This window comes from Crinia signifera, chromosome 3, assembly GCF_055691185.1.
Source record: "Crinia signifera chromosome 3, ASM5569118v1, whole genome shotgun sequence".
Lineage (NCBI taxonomy): Eukaryota > Metazoa > Chordata > Amphibia > Anura > Myobatrachidae > Crinia > Crinia signifera.
In genome coordinates, this window is record NC_139219.1 from 156,293,957 (window position 1) to 156,313,925 (window position 19,969).

General features: G+C 44.6%; 1 protein-coding gene across 4 annotated transcripts in view; it reads right to left on the reverse strand.

The window, feature by feature from the left end:
- Positions 1 to 888: 888 nt before the first annotated feature.
- HSF2 (heat shock transcription factor 2) overlaps positions 889 to 19,969 on the reverse strand; it is a 51,265-nt gene continuing 32,184 nt past the window's right edge. Inside the window, exons 8-13 of one of the 4 annotated variants that reach the window (XM_083176791.1) lie at positions 19,434 to 19,579; positions 17,947 to 18,204; positions 10,957 to 11,062; positions 8,293 to 8,346; positions 4,167 to 4,254; positions 889 to 2,155 (exon numbers count right to left, since the gene is read on the reverse strand). In XM_083176791.1, coding sequence (XP_083032917.1) covers positions 1,890 to 2,155; positions 4,167 to 4,254; positions 8,293 to 8,346; positions 10,957 to 11,062; positions 17,947 to 18,204; positions 19,434 to 19,579 — 918 coding nt within the window. In that variant the 3' untranslated portion in view covers positions 889 to 1,889. Of the gene's footprint in view, positions 2,156 to 4,166; positions 4,255 to 8,292; positions 8,347 to 10,956; positions 11,063 to 17,630; positions 17,656 to 17,946; positions 18,205 to 19,433; positions 19,580 to 19,969 lie in introns of those variants that run through there. The other 3 variants (XM_083176788.1, XR_014471704.1, XM_083176790.1) reach the window with 3 other exon arrangements.

Consider the following 19,969-nt stretch of genomic DNA (forward strand, 5'->3'; position numbering starts at 1 on the left):
GTCCTCCAGCCTGCCCCTCCTTCACTTTATGACTCCCATTCACTTTATGCCCCCCCAGCCTGCCCCCCTCCCCTTCTCTGAATGGCCATCACTGCCTCCATTCACTGTATGTCCCCCTGCCTGCCCCCTCCCTTCTCAGTATGTTTCCCAGCCACTTGTGTGATCCAGAGGACAGAGAGGCAAAGCAGGCACTGCGAGGACAGGAGATGCTTAGGCTCCTGCTGCCATCCTCTTCTGCTCTGCGTGTTATGGGTGCAAGCTTCCCCCTTGCTGCACCCCCACCCTACACACTGCTGTCACTGTGATTGCGGAGGAGGGTGATATATGAGTGCAGCAGCAGGGGTTGGATGCATACTCAAAATGGCAAACATCTCACTGTGGTGGCAGGCACCTCCTCACTGCTGCAGACAGCAAGGTAAAGGTGCGCTCGCCAAGGCCTCACCTTTTGTGTCCTGTGCATCCTGCATTTGATGCTCCACACACTTCCTGCTAGCGGCTGCGGGCCGCTTGAAATGACAGCACGGGCCACAATTGGCCCCCGGGCAAGACTCTGGACATGCCTGGAGTAGAGTAAATACTTACATAGCCAAGCCCCTATGATCCACTGCGTGAAGAAATGGACTATTGGCATGACTGATGTGAATGTTAAAATATTCTATTTAAACCGCTATATAAGAAACTGTTAATAACTAAATAATAATAATAAATATTGTCAGAAAACCTATAAAAAAGGAAAAGAGGAACATGTGTAAGTGTGTTCCCCCAAAGAAAGTGTTAACCTTTTAAGCATCCAGCCCCATCCTAGCAGTGCTCTTCAGATTGGATGCTTGATTACATACGCTACTGGTACACTGAAGTTGCATAATACAAATAAAGGGACTACAAATCTGATATATAGAAAGGTTTTATTACATAACTACAGGAGCAATACAGCTTCTGGTAAAACGTAGTTAGTTGTATTTGTAATAATAATAATAAAAAAAAAAGTATAAAAAATGGATAAGATTACTTTGGAGCAGATTTAAAATTACACTGTATTCATGTTAAAAACTTTAATTTGTAGTGTGCAGTCACGTGACAAAGGCAAGTAAATAATTTCTCCCTTGATGTCTCAAAGTCGTTAGCTATTATACAAAACAAGCATCTTAAACCAGTCTGTCCATCTCTATGGAATTAATATTTAAGTGAAACATTTCACTGCCATTACAAAGCCAACTTCAGTAAATAGTGCATTAACGGGTTGACATAAAAAGACCCACTGTATAATTGAACAGTAATTTTCATTGGTCCCTTGAATGAAACTGCCTTTTAAAAACGCACACAATGAAAAAAGAACAGGCACTTATATTCCTAGTTCCCATATACCGCAGCTCTTCAGACATATAATTTAAAATAGATTATTTGTATACATATGCATCAACTACTCAAGTACCACAGATGTAATAGTAGGCACACTGCACATTACATAGCGATAGCTGCAAGTATAATAAAATCCACTAAATTTATTCAAAGAAGGTGCAGTTTTATAAGTGCTTGTGCCTCATCTGCCATTTGTTTGCACATTGTACAACAAACATACAGATATATAAATAAAAGCTACATGGCTTAGTGGAGCTCAAATCCTAGCTTACTAACTAAAAGTAGCCAAACCGATAAAATAATCTTGGACTATAAAACCAAAGGTTACAGATAAAAAACAGAAAATAACTGAGTTTTGACTAAAACTGGCAGGCAAATTGTGAAATCCCAGTAAGTCAAGAACTGCAAAAAAATAGGAGAGGGGGAAGAAAAACAAACAAAAAAACCACACAAACAGTACCAAAATGATACTTTCAATAAATATTTCATCATTTTGATGAATATATACAGATGTACAATATGCCAAGACTTCAGTTTTCCATTAGAGACATATCACTTTCCGAAGGCATGGGGGCAAGTTCACATAAATAAAACAGGGTAGCTTCACTGGCCTCTGCTTCAGTCAGCGGCTCTAGACGCACTAGTTTACTCTGTGTGGGCGCAGAGTCTAGACTAGACTCTAGAAGATTGTCCATTTCATTTGCTTTGGCAGCCTGTGCTTCTGATGTGAAGTTACCAGAATCTCCATCGAGGAAAGCCATAAGTGGGTAAGTTGTATATTGTACAAGTTGTTTGTCTGCAGATACAAAAGCAGTACTGATTACCATAAAGGGGTTAACTTAATGATTTGCTTATCAGTGTGAAATCGAGTAACAGGTTATATTTCTTATTTTATTAAAACGGTTTTTATTAAGACTGGCATGTACATCAATAAAAGTAAAGAAGGTACATCGAGATAATGTGTTGTGTCTTGTTTGGAAAAATAGAATCAAATGTAAACTTCACATAGAAGGTCGTTGTTATCTTACAGTTAATGTAGCATTAGACAAGACCTAAAATACATTGTACAATCCCCAGTAATAAATCTATGTCTAAACAAACGGATAAGGGGAGAGAAGAAGAAAGAAGGACAGAGAAAAGGAGAGGAGAGAGAAGAAAGAAGGACAGAGAAAAGGAGAGGAGAGAGAAGAAAGAAGGACAGAGAAAAGGAGAGAAGAGAGAAAAGGAGAGAAGAGAGAAAAGGAGAGAAGAGAGAAGAAGAAGAGAGGAGAGAGAAGAAGAAGAGAGGAGAGAGAAGAAGAAGAGAGGAGAGAGAAGAAGAAGAGAGGAGAGAGAAGAGAGGAGAGAGAAGAAGAGAGGAGAGAGAGGAGGAGAAGGAGAGGGAAGAGAGAAGGAGAGAAAGAGAGAAAAAGAGGTCAATAAGTAATGTCTTGGAGCCGTTAAAGAGAGAGGGCTGTATCTCGCAGATGGGTTCAGTGGCTAGGCTGACTGATTAAGGACGTCCCAGTAGGGACTTCTATAGTAAGGATTCCTTGAATTCCAGCCAGGGTAGCCAGGTTGTAGCAACGTTTGAAATAACAGGTTATAGTTCAACTGTTCACTTCATGCAGACACATGCACAATTCCCATTCAGTGGTTTCAAAGGTTAGAGTAAGAAATGTACGCGTAAGGCTGGTACACAGAAATGTCGTCTAATCCAGCATATTGGAGCAGCACATATTGTAGTGCACTAGTGATTGCTTGCTCCCGCTCACATTGCCGTGGTCACATGTGATGTTCTACATATCAGATGTGGGACACAACGACATGCTCCTGGATGTGGCTACTGAATGATATATTGGTTCGCTGTCTAGTTCTCCAGTATGGGTGATCATTGTATGGTTACATCAGTTGTCCAGTCATTAACAATACAGGATTGTCTGATGTGCACTTAGCCCAAGACTATTGGCAGGATGTAATCACGTCAGAGCTTGCCGGAGGTACGGGATGCCAGCCGAAAGCCCCCCATACACTAGTCTGAATTGTCCTAAGGACAAGTGGGACCAGTTTGCCCTTGAGAGCCCACCATAAACCCTCCAGGCTCATTTACAATCTGGCACTTGATGTGCCAAATAAATTGCAATAAATTGCATGCGATTTATTGCATGTATATCCCCGGGGAGCTGGAAGGAGCAGGCAGTAGGGTCCGTGCAGCACAGGGCGGGCTGTCAGTGCAGCCAGCGGGGTCCCTGTGAACTAAGTAGCGCTATTTGCCAGGTGGCGGGGGGGGGAAGCGGCTGCTGAATATGAAAACATAATTTGAAAAGACTGGCTCAGCCAATCAGTGCCTGGCCAGTATTTTCAAAATATGTTTTTTTTATAGTCAGCCACTTACCACCCTACGGCAAGTAGTGCTACTTGGTTCCCAGCCACCAAAAGGACCCCGCTGCTTCACACCTAATATCTGACCCAAAACATTGTGGGTTCTTAAAAGCACCCGCAATGTGCCAGTGATGGGTCCGATCCGATAAATTTAATGTGCAACCTGTCCGACCTCCCCACTCTGACCCGATGCGCTTGGGACCGTGCATCGGGTTGGAGCGGATTTCAAACACATCCAATTTGAGCAGATTTATCTGCCCGATCCATCAGAATCTGGTGAAATCAGCCCAAACCATACAAGTGTGTGGGCATCTTAACTCAGTATCAATAATTTACAAGGCATGGTTTTGCTTTGTAAAGGATTTGGCACTTTAAAAATAACAGCACCCAGCAAACTCAGACACTATTACATTCAACCATCTATAATAAAAAAAAAAAAAGCTAACCTGATTTCTGGCGTTCATGTTCATTGCGATTGGCTGGTTCTGTAATAATTTCACTGCTTCTTAGTGACTCCATTCCTTTGGTTTCTAGCTGTACCAGAAAAAACAGAATAATGTGGTTTTATGACAAAGCCAGTTTGCAAACAGTATTGCTTTACAACAAGGATTGTCAAAACTAGCACTATAGTCTTTGCAAAATGGATTAGGGGTAACATTTCAAATGTTTGTCTGCACTAGCGCATACTATACTCAAATTTAACTAAACCTTCTCCTTTCCCTAACCAGATCTCAAGAGCATCGCTGCTTAGAGGAAAGAAGGGGTTTGATTTAATTAGACTTGCTTGAGTCAGCAAGTACTGCTATATGCCACACACACAGTACTGTCAGATTCACGGATTTCCTTCGCAGCTGTAAATTCATCTAGAGTCTGGCCCAAGAGAGTGCTGAATTGCATGGCTTTGGGTGGCATTTCACCACCATCACAATGGCAGATCAGCCCTCCCCAGCAGCTAATTGAACTGACCCCTCAGAGGTAGAGTAGGACAGTGTTCATCACTAAGCAAAGCTTTCCGCAAAATTCATAGCACTTCAAAATATGTAGTAAATTAGGAGTCTCGATCCAAAGTAAACATGTAAAATGCTTTGTGGCAACATCCTACGCTTTTTGCTGAATTTTTGTAATGCAATTCTGTATTATGCAAAAACCTAAGAGGCACAGCTATAAGGATAATAACAGTTGTAAAAGCACGGTTAACATTCTCCCTACAAGTTGTGTATGGAGGGCAGGTACCTGGCTTATTATGCAGTAAACATAGGAGGGAAGTTCAAAGACTAATAGTGTAATATACCTGTATATGGTGACATACAGATACCTGCTCATTTTGCCTAAATGATCAGACTTTCACCTAATTTAGCCAAATCAGGTAATGTGATAGTTCTATAAATAAGTGAATTCCTGCAGTCAGAAAAACTGAGATTTATCTAATTCAATATGTTGCTTAAAAGCAATAGATAAAAGGTAGTAATTCCACAAACAAATCTAGGGTGGATGAGTTTTTGGGCCAGGGAGATAGTGCAGAATAAGCCTGTCACATTAGTCATAAAAGTATAAAGTGATGGTTAATGTAAGTCTTAAAGTCCACACACTTGGTGGATGGCTTTCCATGGCATGACGCTATGCAAAGCCGTCCACTCAGTTGGTAATACCGGTCAATGAATGGCGGTGGCCAGCAATGATGTGGGAGCGCGCATCCGTGCTCGCTGCTTAGCCACACACACTGGGTGGCTTTTCAGCTGAAAGCAGCTCAACGGTAAAAGGGAGCTGCTTTCATCTCAGAACAGCCCAGTGTGCTTTTGAAAGGAGATGGAAAACTAAACTGAGCCATTGCTGAATTCATGAAGTGCACGACTATAAAGCAGTAGCCACTGCCACTGAAAAACCTCACGATCTTAACTTTATAGGAGCTGCTCCCACCAATAAGCGCAGAACCACAAAAATTCCCTAGTAGCCACTGTGCAACAATCTTTACAAGGATTCCACCAGTTCCTATTATACTATACACAAATGAAGAATTGGTACTTGTGTATTATCACGGCGCCAGTCTACGCTACGTTGTCAGCGTAGCCCAACGGCTGCCTATCGTAGAGTTCCCGCGGCAGCCCTGCATAGTCACCGTACTGTCCCCGTGAGCTGCAGCTTTGTCCCCAGCAAGCCTAGAGAGCATCTCTCACACAGTGCCGGTAACCGCCAGATCCCCTGCGCTGGCAGACGCCAGCGATCGTGCGGGCACCAGCGGAGAGGCGCTCCATCTGCCTGAGACGCATGAGCGTCTCAGCGGCTTGAGAGTCTTAGGAATTCTTGCGGCAGGGTACGACAACACTGCCCATGTCCACTTCAGGGAGACGGGGTTATGGGTTCGGTAGCACGTGCACAAAGGACGCATTTGCCAGTGCTCCATGTTACATACTGGCAAATGCCTCCTTTTCAAACCCCCACTATCCACGCCAGCCCGAAGCATGGCGTGCGCAGCGCACCCCGCGTCCTCCTAACCTGTTCATACCTCCACTATCCACGTTGGCGTGGAGTTGATTTTATAGAGTGTGGCGAGCACATCGAGCCCGGAGCTGGCTCGGTGGCTCACCACTCTATAAAATGAACTCTACACCGACATGGATAGTGGGGGTATGAACAGGTTGGGAGGACGCGTAACGCATCCGCTCGCCGCGCTTCAGGCTGATGTGAATAGGGGTGTTTAAAGAAAAAATTCACACGTGGCATATCATACATCTGAAACCGTAAAGACGACATGTGTTAACTGGCAACTGGATTTTAGTGAACAATAAAAAAGAAAACCAATGAACAATGTTCAATAATAGCGTATAACAAGTCCAAGAAACTAACAGTCATTCTTCACTTTATGCATTCCCTTCAAATGCAGCGGATGTTCACGCAGCGGTGTCAACATTTGTGTCAGTTGGTTTGTCGGCCGTTGGGACCAGAATTGGTGCGTGTAAAATACACAGGAAAGCGTTCTCTGCACCAAGTGTTTTGCGCCATATAAACTCCTGCAGGTAGGAGTCAAGGTATTGGCATGCAGTGCCCCTCTGTCTCTTGTTCCTCCACTTGCATGAGCCCAGAGCCTTTCAATATTTTGGGTACCCCATCTGCTCAAGTTGTTGTGTGTTGTATGTGCTCCAACAGTGAGTATATGGTGGTACCCAGTTCAATATGCATCTGGATGGCGGACATCAGGGTGCTGATTCTTGCGCTGGACAAATAGACTTTTGTCCACCAATCCGGCATTGGGGCTGGGACGTCAAATCAAGGGTGCAGGCCTCACACATCAAATTGTTATACAAAATGGTGGTTTTGTTTGACAACTTTAGGTGTGGCTCACAAAATGAAAATGTTTGTAAGCTCCTCTGCCCACGAAAAAATAAAACGCAGGGTCTGAAACGTGATGCGACAGCCATGAAACCAATGTGCCACACGGAGACTGACCTTTTTTCTGCATGTTTTAATGTGGCAGCGCCACATACACTCCTTTATGCTCAAACGGATTGGGTGGCCATTGAGGCAGGTTTGAGTCTGTGGCAGCAAGTGGTGCTCTTGAAAAAAATGCCACTGACTCCTCCGTCTGCGGCAGGTTAAATATTGTCAGTGGTTCAGCAGCCATTCCAAATGAATTCTCAGTGTCATTTCACCTTCACCTCTGACTGATTACGCTGAGTGCGTAAAGGTCCGCTAGCTCCGCTTCGAAGCAACAGAAATACAGTCACAGTACCTGACTGACTACACTGACCCTCTAGAGCAGGGCTGGGCAACACCGGCCCTTCAGATGTTGATGAACTACACATCCCAGCATGCCTTGCATCAGTTTCAGCATGGCCACATAACAAAACCAATGCAAAGCATCCTGGGATGTGTAGTTCATCAACATCTGGTGGGCCGGTGTTGCCCAGCCCTGCTCTAGAGGGACACTATGCTGACTACCCAACTAGACAGTATAACTAGACTGACACTACAGGCACCGTGATAATAAACAAGTAACTGCCGCTATGCTGACTACACTGACCACGGGAACACTACGCTGATTCTGACAGGGACTCTACGCTAACTACGTAACGGGCGCCGTGATAATACATAAGTACCAAAGATTTTAGCTCCAGAACATATTTATCAAGCTTTGTTGCAACTTTTGACTGGTTTAATAAACTTTGCTGCAGTACAGATATACGCTGTACAAAAGATTTTACTTGGTAGACAAGTCAGCCAGGGGTGTACCCAGCCTTACTGACACAGTGGTATACACACCAATCAGCCACTGAATAGGTCTGACCAGATGTCACAACTGAATGGGTACTTAAACTTGCCCACCCTGCTGTGATGTCAAGGTCTACAGTCCCACATATGCTACAAATAAATATCTGTACATCTGCATTGGCTGCGCTGCAGGGCCAATCAAATATGTTTGAATGACCAGCCAATCTGCGATATATAGTTCATCAATAGGATAAATGATATATCGACCAGTGTACCAAGCATAAATTGAGTCAGCCATTATAACTTTACTTCCCATAAATGCATAAAGTGAAGAAATAATGGCTGTTCCTATTCAGAGTTGCATACCTTTGAAACATTTAGAATGTCAGTAGAACTCATAGGGACATTAGTGGAGAAAATCTGAAAAAAGGAAAGATTTAAAAGATCATAAGCAACACTTCGATTTTGTTGTTTCAGAACCTAGCGCACTTTTCTGGTCCATTCGCCAACCTCATGCTCAAGGGCACAAATATATCCTATACTGAAAGTCCGTGCACCCACATCTTCCTTTTTTCATATAGTATATAGCTAAAAGCTAGCAGCCGCTGGATGGCCTTAAAAAAAAAAAAAAAAAAAAAAGTCTCCAACTTCATTGGCACACTAGAGTAAAAGGCGGTTAGTGTTCCCTCTAGGAACAGGGGCGGGCAGGGCCTGCACGGGGGGCAGCGTCAAGGGGGCGGACTGGGCCTGCTGACATCACTGTTATGAGCGGTCCCGGGCCACCAACATCACAAAAGGGGCATGCCTGGACCGCAGCGTTACGAAAGGCTCTGCACTGCCGGGGAAGCACCGGGCATCGCCATCTACTGTGGCGCCGGGCTTCCCCGGTACCACTAGAGGAGTAGGAGGCAGGCTGTTTTAGCAGGGCGCTGTCAGAGGAGCAGGGCGCAGCGCCCCGCTAAAAACAGCCTAGCGGGAACACTAGCGGTACTGCGGGGAGCCTGGCACTTTAAAAAAACACATAGAAGCATGTTTTCGTTACCACGGCTGTCTAGATCCATCAGTTATATCTAAAAATATCAGCAATTAGGATGTGAATGTAAAAGCATTGTCCAAACAGAATGGCATGGATAAAAATAAAAAGCACTGGAATCAGTAGGCATAGAAATCTTTCCCCTCCAGTTGATGGGTGACTCTGGAAGACAGGGAACATAACAAAGCTGCCTTTGCAGGAGGGAGCACTTTGTAGCCGTAACAAAACACTCACACCTCAAATTTGCATTTTATTAGGCCAAAAAGGGTGTAAAAACAAAGTCTAATGAATATGTGCATTGATGACCATGTAGCAACTCCTCAAACCTGACAGAGGCACCACCTCCCACTGTTCATGCAGAATGATCCATTACAATGCTATAGAACATGAACCATTTCCCTCACCACAACTGGGAGTTTCCAGAATATTTTTAATAATGTTTTCCTGGCTTTCATCAGTTAATTTGAGGTAAAATGCAGAATGGGTTTGGCATGCAGTTTAGACCACAGAGGTCTCTTTTATTGTGAACCTTACTTTACAGCTCCTATAGCTGCAAGGAAGAGTGCACCTCTAAAAGCTCACTGACTGGGTCAGCTTGCGGTTCCGCCCCAAAAGATATTCTAGAAGAAAACCATCTTTGTTTTACTGGGAAGGGCAAAACAAAAATTTCCTACAACTAAAGAATAGAATGGAGCACCTTAACTGCAGAACACCCTGTAGTTTGTACAGGAGGAGCTGCTTTATAGGATAACCCCATGAATTTTCAGTACAAGAATGCCTCCATAGCACTTCTTGCAAAAGCAACTGAACAGCTCTGATCGCTTTAGGTGGGAGCTACGGGTGGACAAGCCCCCTCAAGCATGAACTTAGGTAGCCCTGCCCTATTTAAAAAAAAAAAATAAAGAAAAATGAATCAATTTTTTTTATAACTGCAAACGGTGCTCGTGAATATATGCAATGTCTTCTTGATCAAAGATTCTTTATCATCCCCCAAAAACCCCCAGATTTTATTGCTCGTTAGATTTGAAAAGGATACACAATTGCTAGACTTTCCTTAACCAATCCATGGTCAGATTGTGGATGGATGAATATAATGAAAGTTACTCTCTCCAGTAGTAGTTATTCAACCAATATCTTGCCAAGGCAAACACTACAAATATGCCAGGATAACGTTAAAGGATATGCACAGTAAACGTTAAGAGTTTACCAGCAGTCAAACACTGACCAAGAATAGTGTGAATGTTAGGACTAGAAAAATACTGCTGCCCATTTGAGATTTGCCAACGACCACCTATACGAGCCAGACAGACTACTAGTACGGAATACAGTGGCATCCAATGAGAACTCTGAAGGTTTGTTGGAATGCAGGGTTTCTCACTCAAACCATATCATGATACTACCGCCACTTGCTTCATGGTTTAGGTGGGACATGGCTTTTTGCTGGATGGGATGAGACTATTAAATTGTACTTCAAAATTCTACAGTAAAAAAATAAAAGGGTATTTGTTCCATAGAGTGGAACTAGAGAAGTATAGCTGAGATATGTTGCCTATCGTTTTTGACTATATAGTCAAAAGTCACGATCACGGTGTGACCCAGCCGCATCGGTATCGCATGGCTTAATAGACTGTACAGGAAAGTCTATCTTGACCATGTCGCCAGTCTACTTCTATGCTGCTCAATGCAAAGTATGTATATAAAAGTCCAAAAAAATATAAAATCATGAAAAAAACGCATGCCAACATATTGACTGTCAACCTATTATCTGTAAGTGCAATGCCGTTTTACCATAGTACATAATCTGATTTTTTTAATGTTTACGTTAACTAGCTTACATTTACAAAACTTTGTATTTAATTCGTTAAAAAAAAACTAAAAAACTAAAATTAACCTCAATGACATTTGTAAAATGCGTCTAGTACTTTTGATATCTCCCCATAAAATATTTAATTAAATTTTAAATAAAGAAAAGAAAATTTGACAAAATTGGTTCATACATCTACCAGCAGATCTCGGTCTATGCTGAACTGACGTCCAGATAATAATGCTTTGAAATCTTCTAACGTGCAATCAATGCTGTCTAAATAATCCAAAAGTTCAACTCTGGAAACATAAGATGACAAATATAAAAAAAAAAAAAAAGGTCAAAATGTGTAGAATTTATATGCATTCTAATTTATTAATGTCTGGAAAGAGAAATACAACACACAAAATCAAACAAACATCCCTACGGCCAGGCACACTGCAAAACCACACGAGTGGCCTATTGCATCATCTGTGCTTCTTAAAGACATGCCTTATAAAATAGGATTTTAATACCTACCGGTAAATCCTTTTCTCTGAGTTCTTATGGGATACAGGGGAGTCGTTCATAACGATGGGGAAAAGAGGTTATCCGAAGGAGACAGGCACTTCTAAAACGTTATACAGGGTGTACTGGCTCCTCCCCTCTGCTCCCCTCCCTCTAACCAGTTAATAGAAACTGTGCCGAAGGAGAAGAACAATATGAGAGGAATATGTGTAATATTTAACGTGGTGAGATTCATCCAGCACACTCAACATACTTTCAACATACATAGACCACTGTAGCGACCACAGAACATGGTAAGTCTCAGGGCCTTAGAACATGTCAACCAATGACAACATTTGTAAACTATGTGTTCCAACTAGAACAACTTGATAAGAACATCACCTAAGTGGTAAAATACACTCGTGAACAGCCGAGATACACGATGTAAACAATAAGGTTACCTTGGTAACCTACACCCTTATGGCCGCAAGGAACAAATGGTAGCAGGAGGACCCAGTATTGGTCCATATCTCACCCTAGTGAGTAAAGCAGAACTCCGCACAGAGGCGGGCGCCCTGTATCCCATAAGAACTCAGAGAAAAGGATTTACCGGTAGGTATTAAAATCCTATTTTCTCTTACATTCTTATGGGATACAGAGGAGTCGTTCATAACGATGGGGATATACCAAAGACATCAGAACGGGCGGGATTGTGCGGAGATTGCCGCAGCACCGCTTGCCCAAACTGAGTATCTTCAGAGGCCAAAGCATCAAATTTGTAAAACTTGACAAAAGTGTGTTGGCCTGACCATGTAGCGGCTCAACACAATTGTAAGGCCGACATTTTCTCAGGCAGCCGCCCAGGAAGTCCCCACTGAACGAGTTGAGTGGGCTTTCACCCCAGCAGGCATAGGAAGCTTCGCCACCACATAAGCCTGTTTAATGGTTGCACAGATCCAGCGTGCAATAGACTGTTTAGAAGCAGGACGCCCAATCTTTTGGGCATTATAAAGGACAAAGTCCCTCAGTCTTACGAATCCTTGCTATTCTCCTGATGTATACACGGAGAATCCTTACCACATCCAAAAGGTGTCGGCACCTCAGAATGAGGTCCACTAGCAGGAACCACAATTGGCTGGTTCACATGGAACGCAGACACTACTTTGGGAAGAAAACGCGGATTTGTGCATAATTCTGCCCTGTCTTCATAGAAGATCAAATATGGGCTCTTGCATGTTAACGCCCCCAGCTCAGAGACCCGCCTAGCGAAGCTAAGGCTAGTAAGACCACCGTCTTCCATGTGAGATATTTTAACTCAATTTCCTCCAGTGGTTCAAACCAGGAGGATTTTAGGAACGTCAGAACGACATCCAAGTCCCATGGTGGAGTAGGGGCCACAAAAGGAGGCTGTATATGCAATACTCCTTGCAGAAATGTTTGCACTTCAGGTATATTAGCCAGCTTCTTTAGGAAAAAGACAGATAATGCAGATACCTGCACCTTCAAGGAGCCTAAACGTAGGCCCAGATCCAAACCAGATTGAAGAAATCTGAGAAATCTTTCAAGTTTAAACTCTGCTGGAGTAAACTTTCCTTGTTCACACCATCCCACATATCTCTTTCAGATATGGTGGTAATGTGCGGCCGTAACCGGCTTCCTTGCACTCGTCATGGTCTTGATGACTGATGTGTGAAATCCTTTTTCGGTCAGGATCTGCCGCTCAACTTCCAGGCCGTCAAACGAAGCTGTTCCAAGGCCTGGAAGACGCACAGACCTTGCATGAGCAGGTCTCTTTGCAGAGGTAGGCGCCACGAGTCCCTCTGAAGACTTAGCAGATCTGGGTACCACGCTCTTCGTGGCCAGTCCGGAGCCACTAGAATGACCTCGGCTCCGTCTCTCCTTATCTTCCTTAACACCCGAGCCACTAGGGGAATCGGTGGGAAGACATAAATCAGGCTGTTGAATGTCCACGGTATGGAGAGGGCGTCCACTCCTTCTGCCTGAGGGTCTCTCGCCCTGGAGAAGTACCTGGATACTTTCCAATTGTGTCTTGATGCCATCAAGTCTACTAGTGGGGTCCCCCACCGAGCCACCAGAGCACTGAACACCTGGTGGTGCAGACTCCATTCCCCGGGATGGAGCTCGTGGCGACTGAGTAAGTCGGCTTCCCAGTTGTCCACCCCGGGTATGAATATGGCAGATAGAGCCTGACAGTGACTCTCTGCCCAGGACAGGATTTTTGTTGCTTCCCGCATGCAGGGCCTGCTTTTGGTCCCGCCCTGCCTGTTCAGAAACGCCACAGTAGTGGCATTGTCTGATTGGATGCGGACCGCTGAGGAGAGGGGCCGCCTCCAGAAGTGCATAATACACAGCACGTAACTCCAAGTTGTTGATGTGGAGGCGTGTTTCCCATAGGGTCCATTTGCCCTGAAAGGACTGACCCATGGTCACTGCACCCCATCCCAGGAGGCTCGCATCCGTGGTGACTAAGACCCAATCTTGGATGCCAATCCGACGCCCTGCCAGTAGGTTGGGCTTTTGGAGCCACCACTGTAGCGACAGTCTCGTCCGAGATGACAACACAATCTGCCGATGCATCTGGCGATGTGAACCGGACCACTTGCTCAGGAGATCGAGCTGGAAAATCCTGCTGTAAACCTCCCGAATTGGAGAGCCTCGAAAGAGGCCACCATTTTTCCTAAAAGGACAATGCACTTGTGCACTAACACCTGTTTTTTTTTTTAACAAGTCTGTGACCAGCTGTTGAATATCCACAATCTTGTCCTGTGGCAGGGACACTCTCATGAGAGCCGTGTCCAACACCATCCCCAGGAACTGGAGTCTCTGTGAAGGGATCAGAGAGGACTTTGCTAGGTTCAGGAGCCAACCGTGACCCGACAGGGTCTGTCTGGTAATTTGTAAGGCTGCCTGCAGTTCCTCTGACGACCGCGCCTTTACCAGCAGGTCGTCCAAGTATGGTATAACACAAATCCCTTGTTTCCTGAGAACAACCATCATCTCCGCCATCACCTTGGTGAATATGCGCGGGGCTGAGGACAGGCCGAACGGCAGTGCGCGGAACTGATAGTGATCGTTCAACAGCGCAAACCTCAGATATTTTTGATGAGGAGGCCAGATTGGGATGTGAAGGTAGGCGTCCTTCACCTTCAAGGACGCCAAGAACTCCCCTTCCTCCAGTGCCACTATAACAGCCCGCAAGGACTCCATCTTGAACTTGGTTACAGTCAAGAATGGGTTCAGGGATTTTAGGTTCAGTATTGGGCGTACTGACCCGTCCGGTTTTGGGACAACAAATAAATTTGAATAATAACCCTGCCCCCTCTCCAGGGGAGGGACTGGGGTTATTACCCTGGCCTGTACCAGTTTTTGGATTGCTTGCTGCAAAACCGTTTGGTCCCCTGGGGACACTGGAAGGCCTGATTTGAAAAACTTCTGAGGTGGTTGTATTGCAAACTCCAGCTTGTAGCCTTGCGAAATAAGAGCCCGTACCCAAGAATTGAGGCCAGTCTGGCTCCCACCTCGGCCGGAGCTATTGGTGGAGCCCCACCGTCATGCTGCGGTTTTACTTGCAGCTGCCCCGGATGGCCGCTCTGTGGTGGCCGAAGCAGAAGGCTTCCTGAATTTACCTCGGGAGCCTCTGGCAGCATTAGAGCCACCCCTGGCTTTTGGGCAAAATTTACTGGTCCGAAAGGACTGCTGGGTGTGAGATGGAAAAGGACGCTTGGGCACCTGTGGGGTCGATGGCAGGAAGGTGGACTTCCCTGCTGTGGCTTTAGAGATTAACTCATCTAAATCGCTCCCAAACAACCTGTCGCCAGTGAAGGGAAGGATTTCTACACTCCGTTTGGAGTCAGCGTCAGCTATCCACTGCCGGAGCCAGAGGGATCTGCGCCCCGACACCGCCATGGCTGAGTTACAGCCGTTAATGGCTCCAAACTCTTTCTGCGCCTCACACAGAACTTTAGCTGTGTCCTGAATATGGTGTAATTTTTCAGACACCTGCGCCACTGTCATGTCACCCAGAAGGCCCTCCTGGATCTGGGAGGCCCATGTGTATATAGACTTTGCCATATAACAGCTTGCTAAGACTGGACGCTGACACGTGCCACTAGCAGTAAAAATGGACTTAAGGGTATTTTCAACGTGGCTTTAAATTTCTTAGCCACTTTAAACCTCATTTCTGGGTTTTTCCACGCTGACTTGAAAGTATTCTCCAAGTCAGTCTGCTCAGGGAAAACAACCTGCTGTTTTTTCTGAGTGGCAAAGAAAGAATCCCCTTCAGAGGACTCAGCTAAGGGAAGGTCAAGCACCTCCCTGATTGGATTATGTAATGGCTCTGTGCCCCGGAGCAGTGACTGAAGCATCAGGCTCCTCACCCCCCGCGTCTGCTTCTCCAATATCATCATCATCATCATCCCCGTCATCTGCACCAGAGTCAGGGGTTTGAGAGGGTGCACTTCTCTTACGAGTTACCCCAGGGGTAGGAGTCATTCATCAACTCTGGCAGAGAGGATAGTAAGATCCCTCTGTACCCTTTGGGTCTGTGCTGCTGTAGCAGCTAACTGTGTAGTTACAGTTTCTAGCATGGATTTTATCCCTGCTGCCCAGGCAGGCTCCTGTGAATTGTCCTGTGTGCTACTTTGCTGTCCAGTAAGCTGTGGGGGAACCCCACTACTTTGTGGGGACATGCATGGCCCACAAGTAACTTGTGATGAAGAAGCTGGCGCAAACTTATCACTGCACACCATACATGTAAGTTTCCTCACCATTGTGACAAACAGTCTCCCCTCACACACAGAGCAAACACAGTGGATATGCAGTGTGATTTAGACAGATAATTACTATGTGAGGTACTATCTGAGTAGTTTATAGCTTAACAAGCTAGTGGGGTAGTGTACAGAGGGTAATGGAGGGGACCAATACACCATCCAATTTTAAGAGCTGGTAAACCGTACAGTAATCTAACAGTACTTTACAGTGTATGCAGGCAAGTGTACAAGTACACAAGCGCTGAAAACCTGAAGCTGTCTCTGCAAGCAGATTCCCTCTGTTCCACACCGCTGAGGAGTGTCTGGAGCAGTACAATGGCGTTTCCAGCAGCCAGGGAAGAAGCAGGAAGCATGTTTTGGCGCCCTCACAGAGCTATGGTCCCACTCTGGGTAAGCTCCGCCCAGCGTAATGGCGCCAGAGCTTACCTGCATTTTTATACTGAGACTGACATTGAAGAATGTCCAAACCCTTTGGTTAACTGCCCTGGACAGTACAGGAGGCAGTCCCCTGTCCCAGTGTAGGCAGGGGGTTGCGCGGTCCCTGTGCAGGGCACCGCCGATAACGCCGCCGCCATCTTGCCGCACCGTTACCCGGGGACCCCACGGCGGGGGACCCCGGGGTAGTACTCACCACACGACGTCTTCAGACTGGACTAAGGGTGTGCGGCATGCCAGGGGTGTGCGTGCTGCAGCGCAATGCCCGCGGTAACATCACCCACGCAGGACGGTGGTCCTGTGGCAGGGACAGCTCGGTACCATGAAGTGGCCTGCAGCTGAACCCTTCCCCTAGTCTCCCACGACGCAGGACTGCTGTTGAGTCCAAAACAGCAGTCCCAAAATAATAAAGAAATTAAACAGAAGACAAAACTCTCTGGAGCTCTTCCTGATGCGTGCTTCTCCTAAGGGAAATATCTTTAACTGGTTAGAGGGAGGGGAGCAGAGGGGAGGAGCCCGTACACCCTGTATAAAGTTTTATAAGTGCCTGTCTCCTTCGGATAACCTCTTTTCCCCATTGTTATGAACGACTCCCCTGTATCCCATAAGAATGTAAGAGAAAATCAGACATATTGGTAAGTGTAGTTGCACGAGGATATTGTAGGCCTGTACACTTGGTGCACTTCAACATGCTCCAGTAAACAACATTCTCAGCAAACCGACAGATCAGTTCCACTCAGCCAGAACTTGCGCATACCGGCCACCCATAGGTGCCCAAACTGAAGAGGCACGCAGTCACTCTGCTCTCAGGCTATGCTACAAGTTCAACTTTAATGGATCTATTTGCTCTGTCAAGGTTTAAAAGAATACCCCTCCTAACCAACGTGCTGCACCCATAGTAAATCAGCTGTCACCTCTAACCTGGACAACAAATAGGACCTATCATTCTGCTTCATATACATGTGTGAAACATTTTACCATGCTCATCAAGAAATGTCATATTTCCTATCCATCCCCAGTAAATATACAGTCAATAGTTTATCTTTTTTTATTGTTTTTAACAGTGCATAAAGAGGGACAAACACTGACTGGTTTACAGACTAAGGGACTCTGGCCACTTCATTTAGTGGTACAAATAAATTACCTGCTTATGTCTGTACCTCAAAAAACATCAATAAGAGCTGCACGAGAAAAAAGGGAAAAGAAAAAAAGTTTGCTCCAAAAGAGGAAACCAAACTGTGTACTAGATTTGTTTTTACATTAGGGGTACAAAATAAGCTAAGTGATAAAGTCAATATTACATTATCTGCCACACCACAAACTAGGCAGCTATTGAAAGCATTACAAATATTACTACTTTCCCCTTCTTCAGGGAGCTGCAAGTGTTATTTAAACACAGACACGAAGATATAAAATATCACCTCAACTAAATACATATTTTATACTATACACACAAAAATACCAAGACTTACTTTCCAAGAAGATTAATATTTTGAGAAAGAACACCACTTTCATTAAGAATGGAATCCATCATAGTAACAGGGTCTTCTGTGGTAAGCGAACACTGGTTATTAAGTTGCACAGCACCAGACATCAATGGGCTTGAAATGTCCTCACAGACTGGGCTCAGTGACTCCATCTCCCTTGAAGTTCTATCTTCTTGAACAACTGTAGTTTCTTCATCCTCACTATCATCTTCCACTATAACAATCTCAGGTGAAAGACGATCACTAGCAAAAAAATAAAAATAAAATGCAGTTTTAATGAATTGCCACAAAACAGCAAGGACACAAGGAGTGGCCTTGAATAGGGGAGCTGCTGATGTGATTGTGATGCCATTTTGTTTACTAGTAGGCTTTTCATGGCTACCAGGAAGCAATGTTTGTGTGATGAACTGTGCATTGGACATTCTGTTCTCTTAAGTAGGTTTCTCACTAGTAATTAGCAAGCTTTCATGATGGAGGTGTACATATTTGCAAATCTTGACAATTAGGTACTTGTGTAGTTTCACGGCGCCGTGCGTCTGAGTCCCCTTGCGGGGCTCACTTTGCTCGCCCACGCTGCGGGCTCAGTGGCTCGCTACGCTCGCCACGCTATCTAAAATAAACTCCATGCCAACATGGATAGTGGGGGTATGAACTATCCATGTTGGCATGGAGTTAAGTTAGTTTATTTTAGATAGTTTGTGGCGAGCGTAGAACCCGGACGTGCTGGCGCCGTGAAACTACACAGGTACCGACAATTAAAATAAAAAGTATCCAAATGTGACCAACAAGAGTCTGGAAGCTACCAGCACATACCTGTAGCTGGTGTCAATAGCTATATTTTATTAGTCAGAGGATTTGCTTACATGCTAGTAGCAAAGCGAGACTTTACATTATGTAAAGAAATCCTTTAATCTATATAAATGTTATTGGTTTTAACACTCAAATGGAAAATTTAAGAAGGTACACTTCCGGTCCTTCTCTCCAAATAACGGGATCATTCTTTCATAGCTCTGAAATGCAGAAAAATGTGAAATACAACAATGGTCATAAAGACACATCAACAGTAACACCCACCAATAAAGGCATAAATTAGTACACGTCGGTTCAATCGATCAGCATCTACTGCTAGCAAAAACCGGCGCCAGCTGCTGCTGCTGAAGTTGAATCCCATTGTGTTCCTCTTTATTTGCTTAATTGGTGGGTGTTACTCTTGAGGTGTCTACTTATGTATATGACCACTGTCGTATTGCACATTTATCCCTAACAGGTTTTCACACTTTACTTTTTTGTATGTATTAACTTACAAAGCTATACCGTCATATCTGTTTTCATTTACATCATCTATAATATTCTGTCCTGGAGACAGGAGAGAGGAAGGAAAGTAAAAGGGTGGTGTGTGGAACCTTAGCAGATCTCATGTAAATAAAGTAGGAAAGCAAGGTTATCTAGACACTTGCAAACAATTCACTTACTTTGACATGTCAGAAGAACGTCTCTCAGAATTTTCAGGCGTGCCTACAGTTCTATCAACATCTTCCTCCAAGTTGTCTGTCACATCATAAATAACAATATCTTCAGAAATCTCTCCTACATTCAAACCTTCTGTCCTAAGTGGGACCTGCAAAAAAAACAAGATCAAAATGTTAACATATGGGAATACTTCAACTTCATGTCAATAATGCTTATGCAGAAAACATGCACCTTTATCAATGGGTAGGGAGAGGAAGACCTAAAATAAAAGCTTCATCTGCCTTCGAATAGTTGTAGACACTGCCACTGCTTAAAGGAGCCCATAGTTTCAACAAACAAAGACAGTATATTTGGTGAAAGTTCCAAGTCAGTGCCTCAACTAGCATAATTTTGTGGCCAAGAACAGAATAAACAGCTTTGCAAGGCATAACATGAGCTAGGTTACAAATATGGTTCAGGGACACCATACGGACCACCACCTAGGAAGCAGAAAGGGAATACTGAACATATATATTAGTTGTTAGAACACAGACTAGTT